At 39.9% G+C, this 27,764-nt stretch overlaps 2 protein-coding genes across 2 annotated transcripts; both read left to right on the top strand.

Annotated features, from left to right (window-relative positions):
• The first annotated feature begins 1,023 nt into the window (after window positions 1–1,023).
• On the top strand, window positions 1,024–21,938 carry LOC121876029. Its single transcript, XM_042380899.1, has 7 exons — window positions 1,024–1,143; window positions 1,259–1,398; window positions 7,135–7,211; window positions 16,899–17,050; window positions 18,600–18,707; window positions 19,604–19,782; window positions 21,734–21,938. The coding sequence occupies exons 1-7, from the start codon at window positions 1,024–1,026 to the stop codon at window positions 21,936–21,938; spliced, it is 981 nt and encodes a 326-aa protein (XP_042236833.1).
• LOC121878348 (gamma-aminobutyric acid receptor subunit beta-like) lies at window positions 21,742–24,855 on the top strand. Its single transcript, XM_042384522.1, has 2 exons — window positions 21,742–22,881; window positions 23,546–24,855. Exons 1-2 carry the CDS (start codon window positions 22,296–22,298, stop codon window positions 24,286–24,288), a joined length of 1,329 nt encoding a protein of 442 aa, XP_042240456.1. The 5' UTR covers window positions 21,742–22,295; the 3' UTR covers window positions 24,289–24,855.
• The last annotated feature ends 2,909 nt before the right edge of the window (window positions 24,856–27,764 follow it).

The following is a 27,764-nucleotide window of genomic DNA, read 5'->3' on the forward strand; positions in this document are numbered from 1 at the left end:
TGGTTGAGAGACTACACACTTTGTAAAGGCGGCTCTGCAGTTTTTGGGCCCATTTGTTTCCAGCAGGCGTTTACAGGTAAGGCTCTATGTTTTTCGTCTCTACAGACAGTGATTACGATTATTTGTATTAAGGAGAAGTTTCAAAGCTTGTGCCCTTGCTCCTGAAGGTACAGACAACACTGTGGCTCCAAGAAGGCAGAGAAAAAGAGACCCACCTGAATTTATAGGAGAAAAGAGAGGTATTTCAAAGGTTGACTCTGGTGAAGGAAGATTTTGATTCTGATTGAGTTATCGCTCACAGAGAATTTTGAGAATCATCGATTTGAAGACAATACCATACTTGTTAGATAGGAATTTAGAAAACATTGTAGAGGCTACTGCTACGTTGATGATTTGTTTGAGGTAGACTAAAAAGATGGCATGCCCCCACAGGTTCAAAGGGCTTTAATCCCTCTCCATAGAGAGCGAGAGACAAGGAATACTACCAGCACTCGAAGCGAGGAGGAGCTAAAGGACGCGTTCTACACACCTAATGGGCGTCCAAATTTACACACCCCTGTTACTGTGGAAAGCCAGGTCTATAGCAGAGTTTATGCTGGACACAAAGAACACGGGCAAACCAGTCATGATTATTACTGAAGAGACTAATACGTGTCACCAGTCGGAGTGATGGCTGGTTTGAGTAAGGCTGACAGCATGCCAAAGGGTTGATTTCACAAAAGGTGAAGCACGAGAGAGTGCAGTTTCGGTTTCGCCTCACGAGACTTGATCTTTCCAGGAGAGTTTATGGGCGACCCAGACGTGTTAAGGCAATTTCGGCCTTTTGTCATAGTACGATAGAAGTTGATGGTGTCGAAACACCAGTCACTATTTTTAGAGACCTCGCTGTTCAAACTCATCAAAGAGGGTGTTGTTGCGGCGAGGAAGACTGACAAATACGTCGTTTTGGATCCTTTGGGGTCAAGGTAGCCTTGGTTTTAGTGACGTCAAGTCTTCGGAGCAGCTAATGCAGCTTGCGCACGAATGCCTGTTGCTGAGGACTGTATCAACGATTTGGCGGAGGCCAAATGGGAACGTACCCCACAGAGAAGACCAGAGTCTACTGGCAGAGCCGCAACAATTCTGAAGATGAGAGTGCCCGGTGTGCTGTGACTGTTCTATGTCTAACTACGACTGCGCAATGTAACCTGCTGTAGATGATTTACTTGGTGCTGACTTTTTGCTGACCCACTGTTTTCCCAAGACATTTCTTCCGCAGTTATCGCCAGACCGGAGAGTTATTAATAGCCGCCTGACCAGGTGTCCGATCTCTGCCATCGATTCAGGCCCACCACGAGATATTCCAGTCAAGACGGTGTTGGGAAGCCGCCGCTGGCTCCCACCGACTCGGCGTCAGAGGTGAAGATGACTTCAAGGTTCCAGTCACCAAATAGTTCTCCACACACTTACACAAACCTGCTCTGGGTCATGACGGTCGCTTTCTGACATCAAGGTGTCTGAAAGACAGCCCAACAGGCTGGCCAGAAAGTTCTATTGGCCAGGTATGAGGAGAGATGTTACTAAATATTGTGGCATTGTCATTTTTGTCAAAGGTAGGCAGTTAATCAGGTTATTCCATCGTCGACTTGTAAGAGTACCACGTACCTGAGCCTTAAGGCAGTACAGTGACATTGCTGGCCTCAGCCCAAATTTAGTGGTTTGAATATTTATTTATCAGTTGATACCCACCAGGTACTTGCTGTACTCTTAGGAAAGCACGCCGCAAGGCCCTAATATCATCCATTTTGTTTCATACTTACTAATGGTTCATATCATAAGAGGTCCTGCATAGTTGGGCAGATAGATTGTTAGTAGTAGAAGAGAGCATTAAAGGCATTGGGTTTAGTGACAGAGAGAGAAGCTTCTAAGATGTTGAACTTTGCTACAGCAGTCGGTCCAATACTACAAGACATGGTACGACAAGGCAAGCAGATAAGAGAGTTCCTAGATATAGAGAACAAGTACTATTCTTCTGCTGAAACATGGACAGGCTGCCCATGCGTCTAGTGGCCATAGAGGTGGTTATTAAAAAGCCCCACAAATTATATTATTCTCATTTCTGACAGGCGCTGACCAGCGCGACAAACACGTCATCACTATCGTTGCACACACACGCCCAGCACCCCAATTTGTTGCTGATGATCCATTTCCGCAAAAGCGTTGACACTTCTTTGCAGATGGTGAGAAAGAAGAGAAAAGAAGGGCAGGTCCACTGCCCGTCATCAGTCAGGTCGGCAGTCCAACTACGTGGAGTTGCAGGAGCTATAACGTCTACCGACACCAGAGAGTTTTACGTGCTGGCCGTGCCATCCAACGATATCCTCTTATCTTCCCCAAGACAGGTCATTGCATACACTGCCGTGGTATGATATTGATGTTGGGTTCAGTGTTTATCACAGGCTCACCAGCGAGTGGTGTCTACCAGTCACCTAGCGATTGAAGACGGCACTTCGATTCTGCATCGATTTCCACAAGGTCAACGCCGTCACCAGCAAGGACAGCTTCCTTCATTAAGAAAGAGAGTCGACGACTGCATCGAAGAATGAACGGGTTCCCTAAGATTCGAGGGTTTGCGGCACCATTGACCTGTCGTTAAAGACATTCCAGTTTTGTGACATTAGTAAGACCTAACGAATAAGAGTTTTGGCTTTGTAATGCTACCTTCAGTTGATGTCATGTCACGGCCAAATACCTGGGTTGTGTAGCATATTTAGATGATGTAATTTTTTTTCTGATGACTTGTCAGACTATTTGGCGTCAATGACGCTCTGTATCGACAGAAAACGTAGGACTTACAGTAACCAAGGTCAGAATTTGTTTAGCTCAACTTTATTCGACATGTAACTGTTGGGAAAACTTGTTCCAATAAAAGGACATTATTTCAGATGCCTGTTCTATGTAACAAACGATAAGCCCGCAGAGATTTTTAAAAAAAAGAGGGCTATAACCGGAGATATCTTTTGTAATTTGCTGAGTTAGCACTACCTCACTGATTTGTTGAAGAAGGGTATGCCATAATTTATAAGTTAATTTCAAGGTACAAGCCAGGATTCTTTTCAAAACTTGAAAAATGTATTATGCTCATATCCCATTTTAAGAGCCTCTATTTGGTTCTGTGTTTAGCCCAGATGCTAGTGATCTGTTATCTAGACTCCACAGAATGAATATTTATAAATAATATCAAAATTTCCAGTGCTAAAAATTTTATTTTTATATAGATAGCGTTACGACCGTGTCGTATTTTTCTATTTTTTTTATATAACATGCTTCCACAAGTTCCACATTATTCTGTAATGACGTGTTATGTATTTATTTTTATTTATAAATCTAGTCACCTTACCCTGTGCTGCTAAGGTTTTAACTGTTATTTGTCTGGCCCATCTTATTTTCATTTAGTATTGCAATACATTCTTGTTCTTAACGACCATTCAGTAGCGTTAAACGATCGGCTGTTTCACTGGCGGCGAGAGCTGACCTTTATATCAGTATGGTGACCCACCAGCAGATGGAGTTTAGCCCAGTCCTTGCTGGTTCAGTTCACGTTCTTATTTTATTTCTGTTGTTGTTCTAATGCCACCAATGTGGGTATATCTATGTGAGTACTCATTTATGTCTATTATAGTCCATCACTGTTTAGTTATATTACAATTTAGTGTTGTTTCACGTTAGTTAATTTTAGTGTTAGTTATTTATATGTTTGGCAGTGTTATGAATCTGCTCGATGTTTCTAATCATTTGTGTCTTGAAGGTTTCTGATAGTGAATCAATTTGTTGTAACAGCCTACGAACACACATAAAATATGTATACACATCTATATTATTTATACATGTAGCTATACAAGCCTTGTATGCCTTCACCCACATTCAACAGCGTTCGTATAAAAATAAACACTAATTTATCCTAACATCTCCCTCGACTTGCAATAATATCAAGTGATATCTTGACCCCTTTCCACTCGCTCCCACTCTCACCCCGAACGACTTCCCCATCAACCTTATCTCTCCCCATATCACTTACTGAACCAATTGTAAACTTCTATAACCATTTAATGAATAAATCTATCTACTATATCTTATCCTGACACCTACGATTCACCCATCAACTCCCCTCCCCTCTCCCTCACCTGATATCACCCCCTTTCTTCCCTTAACTAGCCACCAACCTCCCTTGAACCAACCACAACCTCTTCCTGAACCAGCCACCAACCCTTCTCCCTGAACTAACACCAACCCACCTTTCCCCAGAACCAGCCACCAACCTCCCCCTTCCTCCCCGAACCAACCACCAACCCTCCCCCTTCCCTCTGAACCAACCACCAACCCTCCCCCTTCCCTCTGAACCAACCACCAACCCTCCCCCTTCCCCCTGAACCAACCACCAACTCCCCGAGGCCAAACTGACTTTCTTCAATCTTTTCTGATGGTCTTATTATCGTCGTTGTTGTTGTTGCCTAAGTTTCACGTGTTGCATGTGTGGTAGTAGTGGTATGGTGTGCTTAGGAGTGTTATGGTGTGTGCTTAGGAGTGTTAAGTCTGTGGTAGTAGTGCTGTAGTATGCAGTGGTAGTGTTATGTTAGGCGTGTGGTTAGTAGTAGTAAGTTGTGGTGCAAGTCGGGTGCTGAGGTGAGGTTAGGTTAGTTTCATGTCATTATTCAAGGATTTATTTTGAGTCCTTTGGAATTTCTGGATGTTGGAGGCAGATGTTGTTGCTACCCAGGTTAGGCTACATTCGTTATTTCACCTGATGATTAAACACCTTAACGCTACCTGGCGGGAGCTTGGTTACATTGTGTTATTTTGGGTTATGTTTGGGTAAATTAAATTTAGGTTATATTAGATTAGCATTAGGGTAATTAATCATCAGGTGAAATAAGCTGGGGTTCCTAATCTTCACGAAAACCGTTTAGTATCGTGAGATTAAATGTTTATATATTGTTTTGGAAGGTAATTTTTTTTAGCTGTTTTGAATGTGTTGACTTGTCTTGTATTGTGGTTTTTGCGTTGATGTTAAATGTGTTTGGTGAAGGTCATATTTGTGCCCAAAATTGAGCCAAGGATCTATTGGCAATTCTTTGTTGAATATCGTAACGTATGACTGAACCTGAGGATAGTGTGTCCATCCGGGGATAGAAAGATAAACAGTGGCAGTAGATTTTGAGAATGTAAGCGTTATGCAGTTTAAAATGTGTCGTTCCAGTGCGTTTAGGTATATCTTGAAGAATTGTTGGGAGTTAGTACTATCTTATATATTGGGAGGCAGTTTGGTAGGTCATGTATACATAGTAAAATAGTATTGACCTAGGTAGTGTAAGAATAAGTTTACTGAAGCGTGTGAAAGAAAGTGTATACGTTCCCTGTGGCACACCATTTAGGTTAACATTCTAAAACTGGATCAGAACAGTACAGGTATTTGGAATGAACTCAGTAACACGAGTTTATTGATCACATTTTGTCATTATTGTGCATCATACTGTTCATTATTTAGTTTGTGTGTGTGTGACGGATGTGCGTGACGGATGTGTGTGACGGATGTGTGTGTGTGTGACGGATGTGTGTGACGGATGTGTGTGTGTGTGTGTGTGTGACGGATGTGTGTGACGGATGTGTTTGTGTGTGACTAGCACATCGGCTCTGTACATAGCCTGGAGTATATATTTCTGAGTTGTGCTTGAATGAGTTTATTGACCATATTGTACCATTATTCAGCATCGTTGTGTTCAATATTCAGTAGATGTGTGTGAGTGATAGGACACATCAGTGCAGCTCTCGCCTTTGTATACCGTCTGCAATGAGAAGTAATGGAGGGCGTCTTACAGAGTAGCAATCCTTTACTCACGACTCATTTCCCCATGTCACGTCACCATTGGGTCTGTGTCGACAAGAGCTTGTTTATTTATGGTTTATCTCTTTCTCTCTATCTATCTCTTGTGTGTGTGTGTGTGTGTGTGTACTCCTTTAAATAGCTCATAATTGTAATATATAACTCTTATCAAATAACTCCTTTAAACGTAGACTAATACATTTAAAGTTGATACCCTATTACATTTTACGTTAATATTTCATATTAGATTGATCTACAGTACTGTATATTACATTTTAGGAGTGACCACATTTAAAGTGTCACTTCTGCTTATCTCACCTGATGATTAACCTACCTAACTAACCGAACAATATCCTACCCTAAACTAACCTTATATTAACGCTAGCCTAACCTAAATTTATCCTATGTAGCGTTAAGGCAGTTAATCTTCAGGTGAAAGTTAATAAGCTGTGATGTCCAATCTTCATGTGATCCGGAAGTTGCTAGTCCCAGACACTATGTACAAAGGTCAGCTAACAAAATTACTGCTATAGATTTTGTCGTGTTTTTTTTTTAAGGTGACGTGTACAGAGGAGTAAAACCGCCCGGGGCTACGAAATATGTTTACGTTGTAGATGGAGGTAAACACATTGATTTCTGATCGTAAGGAGAATTTTACTGATACTGTAAAATGAGCGTTGTTAGTTTGGATCATCTGAAGATTAGACACCCCAGCTAATTACACTCGATGAGTAGCCTAAAAACCTTAACGCTACCATGGGGGATTAGGTTAAATTAGCTTAGGTTAAGTTATTCTATGGTCAGGTCCTAACCTACATTAAACAAACCTGAGTGGAACATTGATATGGCTAATTTATTAATGTAAAGTCAATCATTTGATTCGTTCCGTGAAATAACTGATTACACAACTTGACTAAATAATCCAAAAAATTGTCTAAAAGTAATGCGAACGGAACTGCCAAGACAAATACTTTTCTTCAGAATACACAAACCAACCACACCTAACCCACTCAAACCGCAGCTAACATAACCCAACCCAACCAAAGTTAACATAACCCTACCACAGTTAACATAACCCAACCACAACTAACCCAACACGACCGCAGCTAACCTAACCCAACCAAAACTACCATAAGGGCTAGGTTAAGTTTATACTGTAATATCTTCAGCTGTCAAAAGAAAAAAAATGGGCTCGCGGTCCTGTTTTTTTTATAATACTCCAACATCGGGAGTGCGAGTCTTATCCCGAATCCAGGGTTTTTTTTGTGTTGCAGATTCGAGAGGTTCACGGAGCTGTCGACGCATTTCTCCTACGTCAACAGGGAGGATAATATTGACATGTTGAGCATATGTGAGTATTATATATCTACTTCGCCTTTATAACTCCTGCACTGTCTGTAGTGTGGTTAAGAGGGATCACCTGAAGCTTAGACACCCTAGTTTATTCCATCTCGTACCCCACAATGTAACGCTCCAATCTACCCAAAAATATAATTTAATTCATCTTAAATTAACCTAACCAAACCAAATGATAGGTAACGTTATAGGGTGTTTAATCATCAGGTGATATAAGCTGGGGAGGTTTACAGTCAACATAAACCAACCCACCCAACCCAACCTAATCTAATAATTTATTTTTAAGTTGGACCTGATTCATTCATTCGTTTTCTCTAATGCCATTTTGCCGGTACAGGATGAGTCAAGAGTCCCAATCATAGTAATATTAATTTTCCAGTTTTATCCTAATACTGTATATGACCAAACTACAAGCCTCGGTCAAACACATGGTAATTTCGGAGTAAAGCACTGCCACCAGTTGTTCGAATTTGTTTGTTTTATCCACAGATGTTCTTATTATTATAGTATTTTAAGAGACGGACGAAAACATTTTTGTTTTAGTTGTTCTCTATCTACGATCGTAAATCACCTGTAGTGGTCAGTGCATGAAGGATACGGGAAATTGCGGGGTAAACACGGTGAAAACTGATCATATGACACTAAAATGATGTATCTACGTGCTTTGTTGTTGAATAAATTAATTATTTACCGTAAAAACACCTCCGAAAAATTTGCCGTCACGGCATATCGTCTGTTTGTTTAACCGACCTGCTCGGTTCAAGCGTACTCTCACGCCCACAAAAAGAAATTAATAATAAAATTACACTATGACGCTTCCATTGGTACCAGATGTAGTATCTTGCGTTATTTAATGGGAGAATGACAAGCACATGGTCTGTCTGGCTGGGCGTTTATTCTCTGTTCTTGGTTACAACGTGCCTAACACATTTCGTGTTTACACAAGCCTAAACACTTTCTGACTTTGGTAAGAAGTAACATAATATATAATATATATAGTATTCAATAAAGGCAGCATATAAACATACATATATATATATAACACTATTTCTCCCTTTCAAAAGAGAGCGTGGCTGCTACAAATCCTAAATAAACAAAACTTACAGAATTACATATGGCAGGGAAGAAGGGAATAGAACACAACAAATATAACTTCCCAACTAAACAGTTTTGAAAGGCCTGTTCACAATTTAGATAATTAGAGGTCTAATTTAATTACAGGTCTCCTAACTCTGTTTGATCTTCTAGGACTATTCCCTCCGTCAAGTTTTACAGGGGTTTCACTTGCAACTCTGTGCATTATCAGTGACAGACATATCATCACTACAATCAGTTGACACAGTGAGTGGATGCTGGGAAACATCATCTTTGACATCATCATCATGATGATCATCTGAAACTGTGTCAAGTTTATCATCATGTCCTGGTGCTACATTCATCTCGTCATGTGCCTGAATGATGTGATCCACATGAACATATCTCAAAGAGTTACCACATTTCACTAAATATGTCCTAGATCCACATACCTTGTCAATGACACCAGTTATCCACTTTGCATGTACAGTACCATAACCTTTAGCCATGTTCCTAACTCTCACCCTATCATTTACCTTGAACACTCTTTCACTGGAACTCTTATCATGATACATTTTTTGTTGAGCTTGTTTCCTCTCTACAACTTCAAACAGACTTGGCTTAACTAAACTTAATCTTGTTCTCAACTGTCTCTTCACCATTAACTCTGCAGGAGTACATCCTGTCACACTATGTGGCGTGGTTCTGTATCTGAGTAAGAAATTTGCTAGTCTGTGTTTCATTGATTTTCCTACAGTTCCTTGAATTACCTGCTTGGAAAGTGCTTCCTTTACAATTCTAACTGATCTCTCAGCTGCACCATCAGAGGCAGGATGATAGGGTGGGGTCAGTACATGCTTTACACCGTTGAATCTCATGAAGTTTTTAAACTCTGATGATTGGAATGGAGGACCATTGTCAGAAACTACCTCTTCTGGTATTCCATGTTCGGCAAATATAAATCTTAATTCATCAATGGTGCTACCAGCATTAGTACTGTACATGTGCTTAACATCAATCCACTTTTCAAAGGTGTGCTGGGTGGCATACTCCTAACATTCTAACAAACAGAGCACTCACGTACCATCATTTCTATTTCACCATCCAGTTTAGGCCACCACACAAAACTTCTGGCCAGTGCTTTCATAGCATATATACCTGGATGTTCAAAATGCAGTTCATTCAAAATTTGCCCTCTAAAGCCCCGTCCACACGATCGAGCACTGCCCGACGGGCACTCGCTTAATGCCCGTTGTTAGGGCAAAATTGACGGGCAAACCAACGGAGTGCCAGTGCCCGTGCCCGTGGTCGAGCGAAATCACCAGATAAGGCCGTCTGCCTGGTGGTTTGACCGTTTGCCGCCGGGTATGGATGGACGACCCTGCCAGACAAACGAAGTTAACCTTGGAACCCTGGCTGCCAGTTTTTCAGTCTCGCCACAAGTCACCACTGGAAAATATCTGTTCCTCCGTCGGCCACAGACCAAGGAAACATTCATTAGTCTAGAGAAGAGACCATGGTGTTGATTGAACTCTATCGTCAGCACCCTTGTCTATGGAATGTCAAAGTGGACATGTACAGGGATAGGGACAAACGTGCAGCGGCACTGAGATAGATTACAGAGGACATGAATAGAAGCGGGACTACAGTTACCACAAGTGATGTGAAGAGAAAAATTGAATCACTTCGAAATCAGCATAGACGGGAACTAAGAAAGATGCAAAAATCAAAAAAATCTGGAGCCGGAACTGAGGACATTTATATTCCCACATTATGGTGCTTTGATGCACTGCATTTCCTCATTGATGGAGACAGAATTCGACAATCTGTGTCAAACATGGATACTCACACTACAGAAGATATGTCTGAGGTACATTCTGATCACAAGGTACGTATGCAAGCGTTCTCTCTCTCTCTCTCTCTCTTTCTCTCTCTCTCTCTCTTTCTTTCTCTCTCTCTCTCTCTCTCTCTCTGTATTGTACGTAATATGTATGTATATATTTTTGTGTGTCACAAAGGGCTTGTGTATATTTTTATTTATTTATAGATATTCAACGATCAGCTACTGCTGGGACTTGATGATAATTATATAATCCACCAGCCACTGTCACTGGTTCGGCCACGCCCACCGTCTCTCGTATGGCTACGCCGACTGTCTCTCGTTCGGCTGCAGAATCGAATACTCGTGAACCCTCACCCTCACCGTCAACAAGTAAACGACCGACCAAAAGGGTTTCTGACGATGCTGATAATATCCTGAAAGAGGCCCTCCATCACCTGCAGTCATTATCTTCCTCCGAAAATATTATAAATGATGCAGACAGTAATTTTGGTCAGGTTGTTGCTAACGATCTTCGACAGAGGAGCGGTGAAAATAAAATACATGCTCAGAAACTTATTTATGAGATCCTTTATCTGGGGAAACTAGGTAGGCTTTCCTCCTCAACACTATTATGTAAGGGTCATTTATTGAATGAGGGTGTTAGATACGCGTACTTCTTATAATTATCGATGCGTCATTAGTGGCAAACAGTGATAACTGTTGTTAAAACATACTCTAGTATTTTATTTTTATTGACGAATATGCATGTTGGTTTGGTTTACATGTCTTTATTGTTTGGAGTGGGTCTTCAGATATTTAATTTAAGACTACATACGCTAGGGAGTATATAATTATGTTAAATACAGTGTATAATAAGTTGTCTATAGCGTTTTGGAAGCAACCTTGTGTCCTAAACAGGTCTATCATGTATCATGTGTATGGAGGGTTATCCCCTTTTACAAAAACAGTGTTATTTTCATTAATAATCGATAAAAACCGTAAACCCTACTAAGCCTACTATATCACTTAATAAGACATGTGTTACCATGGGAACCTCTCGTGACCGTCAAAAATGAATAACTATGTATACTACAAATCTCACCCACAAGTAATCCTCCTTGAGTACTTCATATATGGCTTGACAAGTTGCAGGTATTATGGTAGACAAACTTTGTTTTGATATCCTCGTTATATACTGAAGCGACGTGTAGGAGCACCCAGTTGAAAGAAATATGAGCGTAGCCTCTAGACGAGCCTCTGGAGATATGCTCTACCTCATAATGGTATCTTGTTTTTTTATGTATGGTTCCAATTTAGCGAGAAGTCTATAGAAGGTGTTGGGGCCCATTCTCATGTAGTTAGTGAAGTCTTTCTCATGTTCACCTTGCAGATCACGTAAAATCGTGGCACGACTTCCCTTAACTTTTCGTTGAGATAACCATTCCTTGCACCATTCCCTTTTCTGTTTTTTCTTCTTTTTGCACACTGTAGCAATTATTATACACAGCGCTATAGTCTTCGATTTAACTTTCCTGCGATACACCATGGTGATCGTACCGCAGCAGCTACTGCCGACCACCTACTAGCGGCAAAGTGTGACTGCTGCCAACCAGCACCTCCGTGTGTACGACACACAGGCAAAGTCCGCCGGGCACTGTTCGATCGTGTGGACGGGGCTTTAAACACTGTGGAATTAACACTCATACCCCACAACACACATCCCTGTTCTACTGATAATTGACATCTCCTTAAATGATACGGTTGAAAGTCTAAGGATGGACAAATCTCTGGCCATCCATTTAGTGTATACTCCAGGACTCTTCCTAATACAACATCTTTCCTAGTTTCATGAGCAATCATTCCGGAGGTGACTGGAAAATCTTCTGCTATCATGGTTACAGCATAAACCTTAGGCTCTACTCCGCCATTTGATCCACTACATGGCAACCTTGATAAAGCAACTGCATTGGAATGATCATCTGAACTTCTGTACTGTATCTCATAGTCATATGCCGACAATATCAAAGTCCATCTCTGCATTCTTGCTGCAGCAACTGCAGGAACAGGTGATTTAGGACCCAAAATTGCCAAGGGAGGCTTGTGATCAGTTATTAAAACAAAATTCCTCCCATATAGATACTGGTGAAATTTCTTTACTCCAAATATGATAGACAAAGCCTCTTTCTCTATTTGTGCATCATTTTTCTCGCTTTGGGTAAGAGATCTCGAGGCATATGCAATGGGTCTTTCTTCACCGTTATCCATTATGTTATGAGGGCCTGAGCTGCCACCATTTATGAGGGCCTCTACTGCCACCATTTATGAGGGCCTCTGTGTGCCAGTAACAATTTCCTTTACTCTCATTCTTATTACCATTGGTAGCGTGACGAGAGGAGGCTCGTGGGTAGATGTAATGATAGTATCAAGCAATAGGGAAGAAATAACGGTAAATACTGTAGGTAAATAATAGACACAATATACAAATAAAAAATTTATTTGAACATTAATATGAAATTAGGAGAAAGAATTTATTTGTACCAACAGACGAAATCTAGTACTAGGCCCTCAGGCTCAACATACTCACACCACTACTGGGTGGACATACTCAATAACACTTCCAACCCTACTGGGTGGACATACTCAATAACACACAACTCTTATAGTCACTTAGCACCATAAAGACCAGGGCAGCTGCCACTACAACACTCAGTCGTCAGGAGTGATACTCAAGCAACAGCCATGGGGTCCAGCCACCATGGGGTACTTTCTGACGAACTCGGAAGATCCCAGTGGATTAATCCCACCACACAAATAGCCCTACGGAGTTAGACACTCATCCACCAATGATGGGGGCTGGTAGTGGTGTGTGGCTTGGTGATCCGGGGTCACCTCGCAGGCCGAGCGTTAGGGCCAGACGAGCCAGCTATGGGGGCTATAGGTAGTCTGAAGTGTCTGACGGCCGGGTCTCACGAAGGTAACTGATCCTACTGGACCTCGGACATCTCCCCAGACATAGTGGATACAACATCCACGCTACAGACACGGCCTAGGCTGCGTTAGGGACCTGTATGGGTGAAGGGACGGGCACTCACTAACGGTGACAACAACAACACGTTTCAGGGGACGTTAAAGACGTAAATATGACTTCACTCAGAGCATATCAGCTACGTTACTGTAACACTTGCACAATCAACTATTAATTGGGTCAAATCACTTAAAGAAGGGCGAATTACAACACAGAGTGGAATGGCATACCTGTATGGATGAAGGGACGGGCACTCACTAACGGTAGAAATGCCCGCGGCACCCACTCAAAATAGGCCAGGGAGTCCACCTACTTCTATTCCGATGAATTAATTTACTGTACACTCTGACGTTGAAACTGAGACTATAAACTCAGTTTCATTCCCTACTATTATCTTCACTAACAATGCTCTGACTCAGCTATCAAAAGCAAAATTAAATTGATTACAAAGGGTTGGATGGCAACAGGTCCCAGCATACAGCGTCGGCTACTGAATCCGTGGATTATATTCAAAGTTCCCTACAAACAAGACGGGGAAACACAGAAAACGGGGGACGTTTCCACTGGGGGACTCGGAAGGTTTTGTGGACGTTTGAGCGTAATATGAATCCTTAAGGTTTTCAGGTTAGCCATTATCACGATCATGACAATGTGACTTATGACAGCACCTAATCCATAACCCGATGCGTCACAAGCAAGCTTTAGTATTCTACTGGTATCATAGTGGACCAAAACATCAGTACTAAACAGAGCAGCTTTACAATCTTCAAATGACTTCTGAGTTGCACTGTTCCATTTCCATGGTATCCCTTTCTTTAATAGTTCATGCAGAGGGGCTAAAACTGATGATAGTCCACTCAAGAACCTTGAATAATACTGTATCATACCTAGGAATGCTTTCAATTCACTGACATTTTTTGGAGCAGGTAAATTTACTATGGCTCCTACTTTATCTTCTACAGGTCTCAGCCCTTCTGCATTCACTTTGTAGCCAAGATAAGTTACTTCTTTAGCTAGGAATGAACATTTGCTCTTGTTGAGCCTGACATTGTGTGCCAACAATCTTTCGAATACTGTGGCTAGGGTTTTGACATGATTTTGGATGTCACTGTCAACAATAAGGACATCATCCTGAAAACATAACACATTGGGAAGACCCACAAGAATTTTGTCCATGATGCACTGAAATAACTTTGGTGCACTTTTAACACCATAAGGCAACCTTTTGAACTTATACAATCCTTTATGAGTGTTGATGGTAAGGTACTGTTGAATTTCAGCGTCAACAGTCTAACTTAGTGAAAATGGTTCCACCTGTTAGTGCAGCAAACAAATCTTGAGATGTGGGTAAGGGATATTGCTCATCCTCAACAGCTTGATTAATGGTAACTTTATAATCACCACATAGTCTAACAGATTTATCAGCTTTAAGTACAATTACTATTGGAGCAGCCCAATTGCTCTTGGCGGTTTTCACAATAATTCCCTCATTCACAAGTCTGTCTAATTCCTTCTCAACCTCACCTTTCAATGCATAAGGAACAGGTCTGGTATTAGCATATATGGTTGTAACATCTTTGTCAATGGTGATATGAGCTTCATAACCCTTTATACCATCCTGTCCCTTTATAAATAAAATCTTGTATTTTTCAAGCAATTTCTCAAGACCTGGAATACTGTTACACATTCTAACACTAAATATCTCCTTCCAGTCCATCTCAAGTTCACACAACCAGTTCTTACCTAACAAAGTTGGTCTATTCACATAACTAGCTATAATTAATGGCAACTTTAAATTCTGATTTTTGTACTTTACCTCACACTCTAATTTACCTTGTGTTCAAAATCTCTCCAGTATAAGTTCTCAACTTGACACCTGAGTCTTCTAAAGGCACATGCGCAAACAGTTTCTCATACATATATTTACTCATTATGGAGAAATCGGCTGCAGTATCCATTTCCATGGTTACAGGTGTGTCATTAATACACAAGTCCACATTATACCTATGTTTAACTTTCTCTTCACGACTGGTGTAAATAGTAAACACATGGGCACTCTCATTATTATCAGATCCAAAATTATTAACACTCTCATGAATACTGTTTTTCATTTCCTTCTCTCCACCTTCAACGGCATATACTCTACCTTTATCACTTCTACAGGCAGGAGCAATATGTCCAATATGTTGACAATTGTAACATTTTGAATTCGTGAACTTACACTGAAAGCTTTCATGTTTCCCTCGGTACCTCTTACATTTTAAATCAGCATGTGTTCCTTGTTTTGTGGTATACTTATTCCTTTTAGCTACAGTTACTTTACACACTGAGCCACTACTGCTAACGGTTTCACTACCAGCATTGGGAACAAATTCTCTGGTGTTTTTCTCGGCCAATTCCATGTTTGTAGCTATCTGACATGCACTTTCAAAAGTTAAGTTAGTGGTGTTTATTAACTTATTCTGTATTTTTTCATAATTCAGGCCTATTACAAACTTGTCTCTTAGAGCTCGGCTCAAGAACTGTCTAAAGTTACAGTGAATGGATAACTTCTTCAAAGCTACTACTGTATATAATTACTTACTGATTCATCTTTACTTCTATCTCTGGTGCCAAATCTGTAACTTTCAGCAATCTCAAGTGAAGCAGGATCAAAATATTGCTTCAGAATCTTGGTAATCTGAATCAGTGAGGAGTCCTTGGGTTTGTCTGGAGTAAGCAGATTGACCAGAGTAGAATAAACATTAGCTCCTGCCTCTGTCAAAAATATTGCGTTCCTTTCTGAGCATTACCACCATCGTCCATTAATTCATTTGCCAGAAAGAAGAAGTCCATTCTCTCACAATATGATGTGAAATCTTCCTTGTCTGCATCATACTCCCCCAATCGTCCGATGTATCCACTGACGCCAGCCATGGTTGCTCTCTTCACTTAAATTCTCTAGGTTCAGAGTAGCCTTCCCTTCAGTGGTCACTATCCTCTCTTCAAGGACTTCACCAACACTTTGTGAATGCCATCCTCGTCACCAGTGTAGTATCTTGCGTTATTTATTGGGAGAATGACAAGCACATGGTCTGTCTGGCTGGGCGTTTATTCTCTGTTCTTGGTTACAACGTGCCTAGCATATTTCGTGTTTACACAAGCCTAAACACTTTCTGACTTTGGTAAGAAGTAACATAATATATAATATATATATATTCAATAAAGGCAGCATATAAACATACATATATATAACACCAGATATCAAAATAAGTACTTTATGTTTAATATGAAAAGGGTCTGGGTGGGTGGAACTCCTGGCTGGGAAGTTAAGTAAGGTTAGGTAAGTTTCTTTGGTTGGTTAGGTCAGATTCTATTAGGTTCCGTGCAGTGTTGTTGCATCGTTGTTATTACTCACGCCCTTATGAACGTAGGTTTTATTGGGCGTTTATTTTTTTTAACACTGGGATGTAGATTTTAACATTTTTGTTTGTGATCGTGCTATTTGGGTTTTCATTAGTGTGTAGTATTGACTTATTGTGTTGTAAGCCACTGAAACCATACATCCTTGTTGGCCAAACACGCTCCACCATACATCCTTGCTGGCCACACACCCTACACCACATATCCTTTAAGACGTCCTTCATCACGAGCCCTTCACCTCACATCCTACACTCCGCATCTTGGACCACACACCCTTTAATGCACATCCTAAACCACATATCCTTTACTGCATACCCTGTACCACACATCTTGAACAGTGTACATCCTTCACCTCACAGATCACGCAGAGAAGCAACTGATGCTATGGCTCAACGGCCAGGGTCAGACAGACGATTTGGACATCAACGTCTGGGATGTGGCCCTCGAAACATGGAACCATCTGTGTCACATCCTGAGTCGGACCACCTATACCATCTACTGGCAGGGTGAGGTAGGTTGGGTAGGTCAGGTACTACTTAATCTACTGGCAGAATGAGGTATGTAGAGGTAGGTCAGTAATATTACATTATGCAAAAACTAAAATTTTAAAAGATTAGGATCACACTGAAATACTGTTTATTACACGGCCGTCAGCAGTGGCGGGAAATATGACTGCGAACAACTTCATATTCCCGCCTTTGCTGTCACATTCATCCACCAACTTTCAGGAGCCGTGTAATATTTCAATGTGATTCTGATCTTTTAAAATGTTAGTTTTTGCATAATGTAGTACTACTGATACGCAATTTGTCTTCGTATGCCTTATTGTGGGTAAAAATAAGTATATTAAATGCGTCCTCCTAAAGCGTAAATTTGCTACCAGAGTTTAACAGTTAGTTGATGTAAAAGATTTACTTTAAACTTCCTACGTGTTCATGTTTGAAATAATGAATGTATGCGTCTTAATATGATTTAGCGGAAATCAAATTACCCAACTCCACAATTAGGTTCACTGGCCAGAAACCCCCATATGCATGATGGAAAAAAATTATCGGAAGCAAATTTTACAATTTTGATATTAAGAATTACATGCAGTTATATGAAATATAGTGAGTTCATCATTTACCTTGATTTTGTCGTGGTGAAGTAATGACGTTGAACATCTTTTATGTCAGCCGAGTGAGTTGTGGCTGAGGAGGACGTTTAACACTATATTTCTACGTTTTAAATATTTTCCACTATTTTCCATTGTAAACACTACTAGGCTAAAGCACTAATGGACATACACAATTTTTTTACACTATGCAAATATAAGTGTAATTACAAATCACCACACTGAACTCGGTACAATCAGTGTGGCCACGATCCCAATGGTTCATCACACTGAGCTAATTTTCTGTGGTTCCGTAACTTCCGTCAACTTGTTTTACGGTGGCGTCACACTGGCAATTTTTGCGACACTTTATTGCACTAACTTTCCAAAGAATTTTCATTTTTTAAGCGCGTACCGTAAAACACACACGTAAAAGCAACTCGTCCCTCCCACTTCGGCTACTGTAATCCCCGGCCAAGTGCTCCTGATTTCAAGAACATATCGAAGGTTTTTGGAATATCAACATCAATAAAAAAAATGTACACTTAAGCAATATCTTTAAAAATTGTAATAATACTTACATTTAAATTAAAGTTAGTTATTTTACAGCGCTCGATATTTTATTTTGTATAATTACTGTATCCTCATCATGGACTGTGGATCTTGCTTGACTTGAAAATTGGCGCCAACTGTCCAGCTAATCAGGCGAATTGATGTTGCAAAGTGCTAGTTTGATAGTTTGATGCCCCATGGCTTAAGTCCACTAGTATTTTATTTTTGTTATACTGTACAATAAATCCCATAGAAATTAATAAATTATTCTGTAGTATATACTCGTATTCCTCATAAATGATAGAAAACATGTAGTTTCTACTTTTCCTTCTTCAATTGCTGCAAAGGCACCTTAAACAGACCCGGTGCAAGAAAAGGCAAGCCACATGCATCATCATTTGGTATTGTCTTGCAGGAACTGTTCACGGGGAATTTGGAGGCTGGCTGGTCCCTGGAGATGAATGGTTCGCTCGTGCTGGGCCAGGAACAAGATAGCCTTGGCGGGGGCTTTGACGTTACGCAGGTCAGTAGTCTTGAGCTTCACTCAATCTGGCTCTTTCACTGTGATCATATATGGCTATTTTTACAGTATTTAACCTTTATCATCTTCCCCCCCCCCCCCATCACTGTTTTCATCACATATAGCTCTCGTCACTGCCTTCATCATATCCGGCTCTTCACTGTCTTCTTCATGTTCATCTCTTCAGTTTTCGTTATATCTTACTTTTCACTTTTCTGCTTCTTGTCACTCAATTTGTAATATCTGTCCATTCAATATTTTCATTATATCTGGCTCTTTTTCACTTACCATAAATCATACTTGGCGTTAGTCACTGATACTGCATCATACTTGGCCATGGTCACTGTTAATACATCAAACTTGGCCATAATCAGTTACATTATATTTAGCCTCAGTCACTGTTAAAATATTCACTGATGTTTCCAAGAATAGTCATAAGCTTGTAAGTTAGGAGAGTTGTCATATTTGCAGTGGAACAGACACAATATTGGAGGTCAGCTGCATTGTATTTCTTACATGTTCAATACATTTGTTTGAGTAGTGTTTATTCATAAGATGTTCAATAGTTAGGTTGGGTTAGTTTAGGTATTGTTAGGTTATTTTATATAATGTTAGTTTAGGTAAAGTCAGAGATTTATTACAATATTATCATAACTATTGTATTAATATCAGAAAAAAAACCTTCCTACAAGCATTATTACCCTTTAATGGAAGGCTTAAGGGACACAAAAATAGTTTGGGAGTACACTTGTGAACCAGGTTAGGGAGCCACTGCATCTACTGTACATACCGTACTGTATGTTTTTATAATATTCTGACGTGACAATATCCCCATCACACTCACTTCACACCTTGATCACTACTTTCCACATGGCTGAGATGAATAACATGATGTGCAGGTGATGATTGGGGAAATAGCTCAGGTTTCCATTTGGGACCGCGCATTCTGGCACACCGAAGTGGTGGATATGGCTGCCTGTCACACCCTGGGTCGAGGTAACATCTTCAACTCTGACACAGATGAACTAGAAGTATATGGAGTTACCTTCAAATTCGTGGATGTAGAGAGTTTTTGCAGGTAATGTTGCTGTCCTTTACAATTTATCAGAAACATTCAATACACACACAAACATATGTACTGTACTGTAATTAATCATAAAATTATACAAATCCTTGCACATTGATACAGTAATATTAAAGACTGAGATGTCTGTTATGTATATATTTCTCTTCTCATAACACTAACAATACTGTATTGAGTTAATAAAAATATTTGTGAAACAGGTACATAAGTTGCAGGTCTTAGGCTCTGGAAGCTTTACCTCTGAAAATGTCTTGATGGTCAGTGGGTGACCTTAAACTTGTTTCTTGGATATTGATGAAATGTTTTGGATAACTATATGGGATTTAGATATAAAGATTTTTATTCGGTAAAATCATCATATGTGTATAGATAATGCAGGTACAGGTATACAGTTCAGCATGTACAGTATAGTATACCTGTATAAACAATGCAGGTATACTTACGAACTAGTTACGTTCCTGAGGCTTGTTTGTAAGTCCAATTGTTTGTAAGTCCAAATTTACTCCTGTAGATACCAAACATATTGTAAAAAATGAAAAGATAATGAATATTTAGTACAGCTATACCCTTTAATACAGCCTTAAAACCTGGTTCACTCTTCTCCTCTTAGGTAATGTTTGTTCTATCTGGAATTTTCTTCAAAACAATCCAGTCTCATCCACATTAAACACCTGTTCTGGCAGGTAACCCCCCTCAGTGATGATGTTTGTATCTCTGAAAGTTTGTAAGTTGGACGTTCTTAAGTAGAGTAGCACCTGTACACAGACTCTGCAAGTCTACAACCAAAGTATGGAGCCAGTGCAGGTATACAAACAATGGCTAAAAGTGAGGCAATTTCACCAAGAATAATCAACAAAGCCATCAAATACTTATTTCCAGTAGAACCCTTAATAAGTGAAAGTTTACATTGGTAGTACAGCGGTAACACACGTACCTCTCTTAATATGTCCTAAGTTTGATTCCTGGCCTTGAAAAGACATGGGATGGGTGTTATACTGTGTGACCTTACCAAACATTGCAAGTTTCCTCTTGTACTAACTCTAAATAATAAAGGTAGTAAAAATTAAACAACAAACAGGGCAACAACCCAAATGGTTAATAAGCTGATAAGTGGTAATATTATAAATCATTCAATTAATCAAATTACCCACTCGCTCAAGGCTATGGGGGTGCTGGTGGTAGAGTGGTACCACTCTTGCCTCGCAAGCGAGATGTCAGGGGTTCGATTCCCGGGCCGGTGGAAGTTGTTTGGACATACTTCCTAGCCCCCATTAGTCCCTGTTCACCTAGCAGTAAAGTAGGTACCTGGTGTAAATCGAAAGTTGCGAATTCGTATTCAGGGACAAGTTGTTGGAGCTTCCAATAACTTGATGACATAAACCATTGACTCTTCAGGCTTCTACGCCCTTAACTCATGAGACATAAAGGCAAGCATGAACTCAGCATGCTTTCCTGTTGGGCACTGTAAACGCTTCTGCGCTTCACCTTACACAAGGATGTAGGGGTGCCCAATAAAAATAAATAAATAAATAAGTCTATCACAGGTAAATTAAGTCAGAAAGTATAGTTATACACGGGGTCCCCAACTTTCTAATGCCAGCTTTCTAATGCCAGCTGATATTAAGTGATTTTAGATGTATACAAGGACTTAAGCTATGATACAATTTGATTTTAAACATTGTTCTGAAAGTACGGTGTGCACATAGCATGAATTTCGACTTACGTACAAATCCAGCTAAGAACGTGCTCAGGAACGGAACCCATTCGTAACCTGGGGACCCCCTGTACAGTGTTGTGTATCCTTCTAGCTTGTGAAGCCAAGTAGGTAAAAACCCTCACACAGTTCCAGAAATGCACATAGGCTTAAGACACTTAGGTGTATAATATTTTTTACAATACAAAACACTAACTGTGATAAGTAAAATATTTTGTTTTTTTATCTTAGGTCACCAAACCACTACTACATGATCCTGCCAGAGGAGCAGACTTTGTCAGAGTCCAATGACCAATGTCAAATGTTGAAGGCACCTTTAGCAGTGCCAAATGATGCCACTGACAATGACCACCTCACTGAGGAGCTCCTCCCTTATGAGCAGCTCTGCTCTCCAGGCAAAGACTGGAAACAATGGCTTGGCATCAGTGACATCTAGGAGGAGGGTGTCTGGAGAAACATCCACTCTGATCATCCTGTGGACTACTTGAACTTTGCCCCATCATATCCTCATGGAGGATTGCTTTACAACTGTGCCTTGTTGACTGTCTCAGGCTCCTGGCAAGATACTGAATGTCTTAAAACAAACAAAAAATGTGCTGGGTGCTCAATATATAGGTCAGACTTTCTACACCTCAGAGGTTTATGTTTTGACAGTGAATATCAAATTCGGTTCAGACTGTCAGGATATACCAATAACCGACCTCATTTCCGTGGGTTTTATGATCTCTTGATAATATGGGATGCACCCAATAAAACTTGGCTTCTACAGAGATATTTAGATAACTCGACCCTTATGTATATAAATACATTGGCAACTAATGCTTATCCAACAGGTAAACATGAGTGGATAACAGACAGAGAAATGTGTGGTGTCGCTAAAGGTAATATCATAACCCTTAGCCTCTCACCTTGCACAAGTGAGGACTTTATGTGCTCATCTGGCCAATGTACTGATCAACATTTTCGTTGTAACTTGGACCATGACTGTATTGATGGCAGTGATGAGGTCAACTGTGGTAAAGTGGAGGTTGGAAATGAATACCAGAGTGAACTGCCTCCTGCAGGTCCCAAAGGCAGTGTTCTAAAGCTCCTTCCAGAGCTCATTTTGTTAAGGGTGGTTAGCATTGATGACATTAGCATGGCCATTGATGTAGAACTCCAAGTGGTCCTGACATGGATAGATGACCGATTGAGCCTAAGGCACCTGAGTGTGTCTAGAGGTGGGGCCATCCTGACCAAGGACGAGATGCAGATGGTGTGGACACCCAAGTATCAACTGATGAACCTCGAAAGTGGCAAAATGGAACTGCTGGAACAGAGCATTAGTATAACTACGGCTAACAATGCCACAGTTTCTGCCTTCAATAATGTTAACAGGGGTAAGATATTAGGGACTACCTCATAATTTATGTCCAAAACCCTTGCTTAAAGAAGGTGTTTCCCACAATTATAATCTTAGAGGTACTGTACATTTAATCCAAACTCACCATGAAAGAATGTAATTTCACAGAAACCCCACTGGCAAATCATTTACTAGTTTAATTTAACCATCAATTTTCCTTTGAATGTTCATCTAAAAAGATGAGTATCTAATATTTGGAAGTTTATATGGGAGTCATTAAGGTTTTGGAATTTCCTCACTTTAATACTGCCTTCCTTTGTTTGCAAGTATGCTATAACGAATGGATTCTACTACGAATATTCCTATAACGAACGGTTTTACCTATAAAATTGAGAATGCTATAACGAACGAAACTCCTACAAGGAACATTATTATTTTTTTTTTTTTTACTAATTTATTGTTTTTTATCACAAGTATTAATGATATTCTTTATTTCAGGGGTTTATATGCATATTTATGCACATTTTTACAATTTTTACAATTTTATATTATATTTTTCAGTGTTAAGTGGTTGTATTTGGGGGCCTGGAACGGATTAATCCTATAACGAACAAGGTTCTAGAACCAATTAGATTCGTTACAGCATACCCCACTGTATGAGTTACAGTCTGTAACAACGACATTTTGTTTCCACTTGGCAGACTTGCTTTACCCCGGTGCTACCAACAACCTCTCCATCATCAGCCACTACACAGCAAGATTCACCTGCTTTTTCAGATTTTTTGGCTACCCTTTTGATGTGCAGTATTGTACTATCGATGTTCGTCTCCCATCCACTTATGAGGAAATTGTTGAATTCTCAGAGGAAGTTATAATCCACTACACTGGTGACACAGACCTGGCACTCTATACCATCAGGGACATCATGCTTGGTTCAGATTCAGGGACTAACAAGGCAATCTTGGAATTCAAGCTCCACCGACGGCCAGGGGTGGTCATGTTGTCAACCTTCCTACCCTCCTCACTACTGTTACTGGTGAGCTGGTCAACGCTCTTCATTAAACTTGAGGCACTCAATGTTCGTGCCATCATGTCTCTCACAACACTCCTTGTTCTCTACACGCTCTTCTCCAATCTCTCTAGTTCTCTTCCAACAACTGCAGAGATCAAACTTATAGATATCTGGTTCTTTTTTATTATCTCTCTCCTTTTTGTAAACATCATGGTGAATGTGTTCGTCAGGAATGAAGTAACACCTAGGCCTTCACCATCAGTCAAGAGGGTGACGCAAGTCCGGCCAATGCTTCAAGAAGATTTACCTCCCATCGAACTTAAAATCTATGTGTCAGTTAGATTTCTCTATATTTACAAAATGATTGTCATACCCATATTAATTATAATATTTAATATATTCTTCTGGTTGGCTGTATTCATTTTGAAGTAAATGCTGTACAGTACTGTACTTCAATTTTAAAATTCAAATTTTGTTGTAAAATTCAAAATGTAAGTCTTACAGCATTTGGGAATGACAAAACAAGGGGGAAGAGAAGTACAGTATTATGTACCAGAATTTAAACTCACACTCTGCTAGTTATTTGGCCTTGAGAGATTTTTTCTCAATATAAGTCAGGTAGCAACATGTAAATTAAAACTAAATGTTAGGATTTTATTCATAATATACTGTATTCAAAGCAGGTGAGTTGTTCTCATGATGTGACAAGGATAATATCCTAAGGAGATATATGTATGAGATTTTTTCAATTGGCTATAATCCTGATGGAATATTTTGTAATTATTTTTCAATTAACTCTAGTTGTAGTCAGGTGATGCCTCCATCACACAAAGCTTCTGGGATATAAATGTTCACTTTTAGCATTTGTGTTATAATAATTACATAAGTTACCAGTACAGTAGTTTATATAATGCAAATACAGTCTATCTTCTTATTGTTCACACTTTGACTCTTCCTGGTATAATAAAAGTTCACTAGAATCAGAAAAAAAATTCTCCTTCCATTTACGGACAGCCATTCTATCTCACTGACGTAGCTGATGCTTTACTCTGGTATTTTCCATTTACAAAACCCCCAAACAGTTTAACCATTACCTCACACAACCTAGTACAGTACAGTACTATTACCCATCAGAAGGATGGCCATCTCCCCAAATTATTAATTGTTGTACTCAACGATGACGTTTCTTTTGCCTACAGAGACATCATTGTTGTGAAAAAGATGCCTCAGACATTAAACCATATCTAGTGGGTCTGTGACCTAAGAATCTAAATACAGTAGTAATATCCCCATTAGCCAGAATAATTGGTGCACAGCAGTTCTGCGATTGAGATATTTTCCTGTATGGAAAAAATCACACATCCCTGGAATTTTTCCAGGTACAGCGGGGTATGCTATAACGAACGGATCGTACTACGAATATTCCTATAACGAACGGTTTTACCTATAAAATTGAGAATGCTATAACGAACGCAACTCCTACAACGAACGCGGATGAATACGGGACTATTGTTGTACCGCGACCCACAACAAGAGCGTCAGGCGCCATCTTTGTCTCATTGTGTAGCCAGTGCACCACTGTTATTGTTGAAATTTCGTCTTTTGATGTGGAAATTCGCGTTATTTGTATAACTATTTTGTTATACAAGTATACAATTGTAACAACGAATCGTCCAAAGCGAGTGAGAAAGCTAATAACCCTTGAAACTAAGAAAGAAATTATAAAGAAACGTGAGAATGGAAGAAGCATTGCGAAACTTAGTGATGAACATGGGATGGCTAAATCGACTATATGTACGATTGTGAAGAATAAAGGGGAGTTAAAAACAGTGCAAGTGGCTAAGGGAATCTTTAGACTTAGCAAAGCAAGGTGTAATGTGATTGAAGAGATGGAAAATTTACTCTTAGTGTGGATAAAGGAGAAAGAAATGGCAGGTGGTAACATTAGTGAAGCTATAATTTGTGAGAAGGCCAGACAATTATTTGAGGACCATAAAGCAAAGACTCCCAGTGGAAGTGATAGTGCTGTGCCAGTGTTTAGGGGTACCTGCATGCTGAACAACACTAAGGTAAGATAAAATACCCTATTTTTTACATTTTCCACAGAATTTTTTCAGTGTCAAGTGGTTGTATTTGGGGGCCTGGAACGGATTAATCCTACAACGAACGAATGCTATAACGAACGAGGTTCTGGAACCAATTACGTTCGTTATAGCATACCCCACTGTACTGGGGAGGTTTCCTCGAGTCTAAACTACACATCTCACACGGACACAGAGCTGCATTTATTTATGCAAACACCATTGTACATATAAAATATACTGTAAATAAAGAGAATACACTACTACTACTACTGAACTGAATATACTGTACTCACCAGCAGATGCTGTCATCTTGAGCTTGTGATGCAGGCAGGCCAATTGATATGATGATGATACACAGGATGGCCTGCCTTTGTCCTGTAGCAGGTGTTGCTAACTGTCACTCTCCTCTTCCCCCATGAAGGAAGGATTGAATATGCACTGCATACTGTACATAAACCCCTTACACACTAGCATGCATTGTCCAATACAGTACAAATGGCACTTTCATACTTACAGAAAGTACAGTACAGTATACAAAACTGAAAGTACCCTCCATTCACCTTTTTACATCTTAACAATGCTTTAATGAATACTTGGCTGATTTTATGCTGAAACAGTAATGTACAGTACTGCAAAACAATGCAGATCATATGTAAAAACAGCAGAGCAAGCAAACAAGCTTGTACAATAGCAGCAGACATTGAACTAAGAGTGTCATGATGCAAGAGTTTGAGAAGATAGGCTGTGACATATGTTAGCCATTCATAGGTATCCCAAACAGCCACATGACAGTAGTGACCAATTGTAGCTCATGAGCATTCTGAGCCTACCCACCCATGCGTCGATAACATGATGCAATCTCCCGGAAATTCTTTCCCATGCCTGGAATGGAAAGATTTTTCTCAGAATTTTCCAGAAATGCGCATGATACAATCCTCAGAAATTCGCTGCCATGCCCAGAATGCAGAGATTTTCCCCCCGGAATTTCTCAGAATGCCCCCCCCCCCCAACCCCCAAGAAAAACCCAGCAGTTGGAGAATTCTGTGGAACAAATATTCCTGCTAATGGAGAGATTACTTATCAGTTTTCTCTATAGAGTACGAAGGAAAAATACTTTATTTTTGGAAGACATCATATTTTATTTGAGATTATCAAAATTTATAAAACATACAAAATACATTAACTCTATCTTCTCCAAATTATATATATTTTCAGTAATGCAAGATATATTAACCAGGTACACAAGAAGCCATGACAAAGGGATACATATTGGTTCATAAATCATGAGTAAGTTCAGTACTATAATCATGCTCGGATTTGCTGGTGTTAATACAGGTTGTACCTCTCTAGTCCGGCATTCTGTGGTCCGGAACGATTTTAGTTTGTCCAATAGGTAGACAGGCAGTTTTTTTTTTTTTTACTTATCTGATTATTATTATTACAGGAGTATTAAATTTTTGCCCCTCAGGTCCCAATGTGGGTCGGTGACCTATGCCCGGGTGGGCTAATCCCCGTAAAAAACAAAACAACAGAGCGGCGGGAAATTAAGGTTTGTTTACATCCGGCAGTTCGGCTGCTCTCTCTCTCTCTGCTTGTCTATACAGAGTACAACATTTAACCCTTCAATATATATGAGCAGTAAATAAGTGTTGCTTTCATATTCTTATGTAGAGTAATGACGATATGTTTTCACATGTGCGCACTTACATACACGCAGTCTCACTTTTTTTTTTACCATTAATGGTTAGCTACTTATATTGTTCCAGTTATTAACATTAAATAACATTACAGGTACTTCAAACAACCATATTAATTTTATTACAT

Source organism: Homarus americanus, unplaced genomic scaffold (genome assembly GCF_018991925.1).
Source record: "Homarus americanus isolate GMGI-L3 unplaced genomic scaffold, GMGI_Hamer_2.0 scaffold33468, whole genome shotgun sequence".
NCBI classification, from domain to species: domain Eukaryota; kingdom Metazoa; phylum Arthropoda; class Malacostraca; order Decapoda; family Nephropidae; genus Homarus; species Homarus americanus.

Bases quoted from the DNA above. Each gene is read 5' to 3' on its own strand.
- LOC121876029 (XM_042380899.1), top strand. From the start codon at position 1,024: ATGCCTGTTGCTGAGGACTGTATCAACGATTTGGCGGAGGCCAAATGG. The intron at 7,212-16,898 runs GTGAGTATTATA...TTCACCTCACAG, and splicing joins TATTGACATGTTGAGCATAT to ATCACGCAGAGAAGCAACTG. The intron at 19,783-21,733 runs GTAATGTTGCTG...TTTTTATCTTAG, and splicing joins GATGTAGAGAGTTTTTGCAG to GTCACCAAACCACTACTACA.
- LOC121878348 (XM_042384522.1), top strand. From the start codon at position 22,296: ATGTATATAAATACATTGGCAACTAATGCTTATCCAACAGGTAAACAT. The intron at 22,882-23,545 runs GTAAGATATTAG...TCCACTTGGCAG, and splicing joins CTTCAATAATGTTAACAGGG to ACTTGCTTTACCCCGGTGCT.